The sequence below is a fragment of the Plectropomus leopardus genome, chromosome 8 (genome assembly GCF_026936395.1).
Source record: "Plectropomus leopardus strain MGB_pleo_1.0 chromosome 8, ASM2693639v1, whole genome shotgun sequence".
Lineage (NCBI taxonomy): Eukaryota > Metazoa > Chordata > Actinopteri > Perciformes > Serranidae > Plectropomus > Plectropomus leopardus.
The window spans coordinates 26845216-26851215 of NC_142183.1; the positions used below are offsets into that span (position 1 = coordinate 26845216).

Below are 6000 nucleotides of genomic sequence, written 5' to 3' on the forward strand. Positions count from 1 at the left end.
ATGCAGAAGTGCCAAAAACTGCAATTCCTCAAGCGGCCACTTGAGGCTGGCTCATAGACTGTAGAAATTAATAGATGTAGCCACTGTGACATCACCCAACAGGTTGGTATTTTGGTCGTTGCCATCCTATTTTTTTGGGTGCCAGAAGTGACCATATTTGGATGCAAGAGATGGATCTGACTGAGAAGACATGGACACTACTGGCACCCATTTTAAACTCATGAAGGCTTAAAGTTATACAGAATTAAGGGGGTAGGTGCTTTGAGTGACACTGTGTGTGCATGGCTTCACCTCATCTAATTGGTCAGATTGCCCCTTGCTCCTTCACAGCTCCACCCTCTCATGCAAATATAGTCACCTCGGGTTACTTCTAGGTATGACCAAAATTCCAACCTTGAGGCTTCAAAACAAGAGGCAAATTTGCAAATTCTAGAATAGCCAAGGAATGGCTTGCCCTTCTCTCCCTATGATTAACTAATACTTGTACTCATTAGTGGGAGTGGTTCGGTTTAAGCAGGAGGAGTGGGTTGGTGTGTCAGGTTAAGCCAACCAGAGGCAAATAAGGCCGATCATTCCTTTGATATCCTAGGAAACATAAATTTGCAAATGCAAGTTCTCAAACCAATGGGTGATGTTGCGGTGGCTATATCCATTATGTTTATACAGTCCATAGGTGTGTTTCCATTGTGGAAACTCAGGGTAAAACCTAGGAGGCAAGAATATTTACAGGAAATAGTTGATCATCTCAGCCTTTCTGTTTCCAATGCAGTGTAGGTCCCAGGTAGGACCCATGACGTAATCCTTCTTCTTCTTCTTACGAAGAAGCTGGGTTGCATTTTAAACAATTTAAACTCCATACGTGAGTTAAGTTTCTCACCGTTGACCAAACATTGACTCTTGCTCGCCATGTTTATGCATTTATGAGGTCAGGTCGGCAACTCGTGTTATAAAATTTTCTCCAAGTAGCTGAGTTGTTTTTCTGATGAGAGGCTTTTTCACATGAATTTTCCCAGTAAGAAAAGTCGTTATTCCAATTATTTAGACATCATTCAGACAACACAGCATTGAAAGTAGGGCTTGTTGTGTTGACATCCCAACCAGCAGTTTTTTGGGGCTGCACTGAAGTATCTACCCCGAGGCAGGGACTTGTTTCACCCCAGTAAAAGTTCTCAACAATCATCCTGCAGTGGCAGTTCCTGCAGTGGAGAAACACACCAACATGCAAGACCCTGTAAAACTACCCCTGAGTTCCTGCAGGGGAATTGGGCCTTATGGTTCCAAGACTGGGCGCCTCCTCAGTGTGAGGTCCAAGAACTTTGTGAGGCCCCTATCAATACAATGAAAACACTGTATGTGTGTATGGTGTGAGTGGGTTTGAGTGTGTATATATTTGTTTGTCTTTGCTGTATACTTTGAGTCCTTGCACTTGTGATTTGTGTTTGTGAAACTGATGTTTGTCCCTGAGTACATGTGTGAATCTGTGTGTCTGTCCTCGGTTTCTGGTCTAATGTGTGCCATAGAGTATGTTTGGTTGCCACTATCGCTCCTCACTACTTGGCTCTGCCCCCCTCCACCTTATCTTGCGTCCCTCCAGGACAAGACGAGCGCTCTGAGCCTCAGCAATGTGGCGGGAGTCTTCTACATCCTGATCGGCGGCCTGGGCCTGGCCATGTTGGTGGCGCTGGTGGAGTTCTGCTACAAGTCCAGGACCGAGTCGCGCCGAATGAAGGTGTCCACCGCGCGAGCCGCTGCCGCCTCAGCCGCTCAGGCCTTTCACTGCTCAGCCTTAGACAGTGGTGCTAGCGCCCCCTACACAGAGCTGCAGAGCTACGGCCTGTACGCCAACAACACTGTTAAGATATAAGGGCAGAGCACAGCCACGGGGTAGGAAACGCTGTGATTTCAAACCATGATGATGATGATGATGATGATGATGATGATGCTGATGACATCCGCCTCCTCACCCTCCCGCCCATCTAACCGTGATCACAGTAGGGCCTCTCACGGCTTCCACCGCAGTGCAAACGCTGTCCTGTACCTCTCTCTACCTCTGCCGCTACCTCGCTCAGTCTTTACGTCACTGACTTCCTGCAGTGTTGTTGAATCACTTGATTTTAAAATTGCCATTATGCCTGTTTGTTTATGTTCAAAAGTTGACATTTTTAGCACTGTAAAACATATAGCAACGAGATAATCATTTTTCCTGTATTAGTTTTACAGGGTTGTTAGCATATAGCACCTGTCAAGTAGTTGTCTTCAAATATTTCTTTGGATCTCAACCCTTCACACTGTATTATATTAACAAGGGATGCACCGATTGTAAAACTCTAGGCCAAAACCGATGTTCAAAATAACATGTTTTTAGTGATATTTACCCCCCTTGTGAAAGGGGAACAAAGAAGTCATTATAACAAACAAATAACTAAAAGTCATTTAGCTCATCATTACACTATCTTTCAGTGAGAACAAATACAGTCATACAGATTTATAAAACAACCTTTAATATAAACCTCTGTCACATGGAAAACATCTTTTTTTTAAATGCTATTTTGCCATATAAAATATTCCCCCCCTAATATCTGTCTTAAGTTGCTGTCAAAACATCAACAGACTTCCTATTCAAGTTTCTTGCCAAAAACGACTTCTAACAAGATTTAAACACATCATGATAATGTAGGATTGGGCAATATGGAGAAAAACAAAAAACATGATTTTTTTGACAGAACACTTGAATGTCCATATTGCAAGGATATTGTTTGCTTTAACAAAACATTTGATTTCATATCAATTTCAACACAGATTTGTGGTTCACAATGTAGCATCATCAAGAAAAAAATGGAGTATAAATAGTTAGTTTACTGCATCTTCTTGTCCTGAAGTCGTCCTGGGAAAAATTTCTGTTTGTCGCAATCACGTTTTCTGTTGTTCCTTTTTGGAGCCCTGCTTTTTGGACTGCGCAAAATTGACGTGAAACAACATTAAAACACAGCCGCTGCCTTTAGGGAATTTCATCTTATTTGCAGATAGCCTGAAGGCAAATATCAGCTAATCCCAATGTTAGGCAGATAAATCAGTGCATCCCAAATGTTTTGATGCAAATATGTCATTTTTACACAGTTAATTTTAATGGCGGATGATATATAATCCAAACTCAGTAGTTAAATACACATTACACTTTTTTCCTTTCGGCTTACACAAATGTTCCCTCAAGTTAAATCCCATTACTGCACTCATTACAATAATCTCGTAGCACACATTCACAAATGAAGACATTTCACTTTGCAGCACAGGTATAAAGGCAATTTGAATCACAGTGGTACATCTATCTACCTCTGTCGCTCTGAGCAAATCTCTCCCCTGCTCCTTCTTCTCTTTTTGCTGACTGTCTTTGCAAATGCAGGGCCCATTGTGGTGAACATCCTTTATATGTATATCATAAGGCAGGCCTGGTGCAGCTCACATTTGTTCCATCATTGCTTTTAACCTAGAACAGTCTAACTCAAACTGTTGTATGTTCAGAAACCTGAAAGGAAGGACTTGTTGCTTGTAAGACTTTATCAGGAGATGTGAGGTTTCTCTTTCGAGTCATCTGCTTCGTGGATCAATTTGCAACAAACAATCTTTGATTCATTCTTCCAACATCAAAGCCCCTCGCTGATATACTCCTCGTGTAAACAGCAACAAAAAAAACAAGGCAGGGCCAAGACAAGGAGTGATCTTCTACATGAATCTCTTATGTTTTAATCAGTACACGGAGAGGCACCTGATCAGTATGCTGATGAGACTGGCGAGCAGCCTATTAGTGCGGCGGTGCCTTTATGCTGTTTGGCTTGAAAGAAACAACAACGCCGTTCCAATTAGAGGCCAGCGTAATTCTCCAATCCCCATGTAGCACTCACCGGTTGCTCCAGATCTCGCTGGCTTTGCCCAGTTTAATCAGCTATAGAATAGAGGATGCAGGCAGGCGTTGATGGCGAACACACACACACACACACACACGGATCACACATCATTAGGTCAGCTTTGGAGCCGGGTGGCTTTTATTGCGCTAGACTGGAGAATAGAGCTATTAAACCAATGAGTGAAGCCTCAGCTCCCTTCTAACTGCCCACACTTCGCTCTGCTCCTCCTGTTACAAATTAGGACATTGATGCACATCAGCCAGCACCACGGTTTACCACCCGCGAATATCACTCAGGCCCCGATAAAGAGGGTGAAAACCAGCACCCTATGACTCCTAACAGCTCACTCTGCTCTTAAATTTCCTGGCATGCCAGCACCACATTCAGACAGTGACATAAACAGCTGCTGATATGCATAAATTCCTGTAATAAAGAAAAATAAATTGCATAACTTACCTTTATGCTTCTACAGCTGAAATGCCTTTTAAAGGGGTAGATGAGATTTTTTGAAGTTGGGTTGTATTGGGTACCTATCCAAAGATAAATATTCAGGGTTCCCACAGCGATGGAAAACTTGCAAAAGTCACAATCACATTTTCCAGGCCTGGAAAAGTCACTGAATTAGTAAATATAATTGAAAGTGTTGTAAAAGTCAATGTTTTGTTGTGTCAGTGAAACTATTACAATAATCTTACATGCATAACCTTTCATGTAATGTAACATAACAGCAAGATCATTTTCGGTAGCTGTCGACACATCGTAGCTCTAATATGCGTTAATAGGGTTCGTCTCTCCCTTACTATATGCCAGCTCAAATTATGTTTTTGTGTGCTGGAACCCTGTATGTTACATACAGTAGATGTCAGTCAGCATGCATGAAGAGGAAGCAAAGTAATCTACTTCTGTAGAGAGGTCAGCAATAAAACGATTTTTAACCACCTAAAAAAAGCCCCACCTACAAAAATCAACTGGGTTTTTTTTTAGGTTGTACTGTTAGGTAGCTAAAATATGCTGACACCCATCCACAGCAGTACATTGCTTAGCTTCTGTGTCAGATTCAAGCCTGCATCTTCAAGCTGGGGGCGTACTGACGCCATATATCGTGTGTAATACTCTGACTGTGGATAAGTACCCCATACAACCCTACATCAAAAAATCAGAACTATCTGTTTAAAGTACATCAGTCTGTGCGCTGCTAACTCTAAGTGTTGCATAAGGTTTCCCTTTTATAATTAGGATATAATGCATACGTGTGTAAGGCTGAAATCTGATGCATAGACTAACTGTAAACCCTTTGTTGGTTTCTGACAGCAATCCATCAACGACGCCATGCGTTGCTCCACCCTGACCAGGATGAGTGGCAATGGGAGCGGAGGAGAGAACGGACGAATCCTCACCCACGACTTCCCCAAGACCGTTCAGACGCTGCCCTGTATGAGCCACACCGCCAGCATGGGACTGGGTGCCTCTGGCATGTGATCTTCACATGACTGTGCTGGCGGCGAGGAATAGGCAGGGTGGGGCAGAAGAAGAGCGACAAGACTCTTAATGACCTCAAAAATCATGGCTGTCTGGTTTGACCCATCTGTTCTCCTGGCTGTCAATGTGCCCAACTTGAACAAGACTAAACCTACTGCCAAAATGCACTCTCAAACCGCTCCTTACAAACTCGAAACAGAGATTCGCAACATTTTTTTAACAAGTGGATGTTTGAAAAAGAGATACTGGAAAAAAAAAGAAAGAAAAAGTGCTGCAATAAAGAAGCCGGGCGTGTTTTTGAATTTTTTACAGTGTTCATTTGTGTGGGGAAAAAAAAGAACTTTATTCTTCAGTGTGACGCCTGCGCTGTGCCATCTCAATGGAGCTGTTGACGTTAGTCTGCGTGTGCAATATCTTCACCTCCACTGCTGACCCTGTACTACCTAGATGCTTTATGACGGCTGATGGGATGTGTCTTTGCACAGATGTGGCAGAGGAGAACAAACACTTGTGACTGCTACGACGATTTGATATTGTTTTGGGACATTCCTGCTCGCTTTCACTCTCACATTTACACGCCATTTTGGAAGGACAAAGTGCTCTGTGTAGCATAGCCAGT

At 42.9% G+C, this 6000-nt stretch overlaps 1 protein-coding gene across 6 annotated transcripts in view; it reads left to right on the plus strand.

Annotated features, from left to right (window-relative positions):
* The window catches only part of gria1a (glutamate receptor, ionotropic, AMPA 1a), a 96779-nt gene extending 91246 nt beyond the window's left edge, over nucleotides 1-5533 (plus strand). For 2 of the 6 annotated variants that reach the window (XM_088081287.1, XM_088081286.1), the window contains exons 15-16: nucleotides 1595-1884; nucleotides 5214-5350. In XM_088081287.1, coding sequence (XP_087937413.1) covers nucleotides 1595-1864 — 270 coding nt within the window. In that variant the 3' untranslated portion in view covers nucleotides 1865-1884; nucleotides 5214-5350. Of the gene's footprint in view, nucleotides 1-1594; nucleotides 1885-5213 lie in introns of those variants that run through there. The other 4 variants (XM_088081285.1, XM_042492814.2, XR_015777298.1 and 1 more) reach the window with 3 other exon arrangements.
* Nucleotides 5534-6000: the final 467 nt, after the last annotated feature.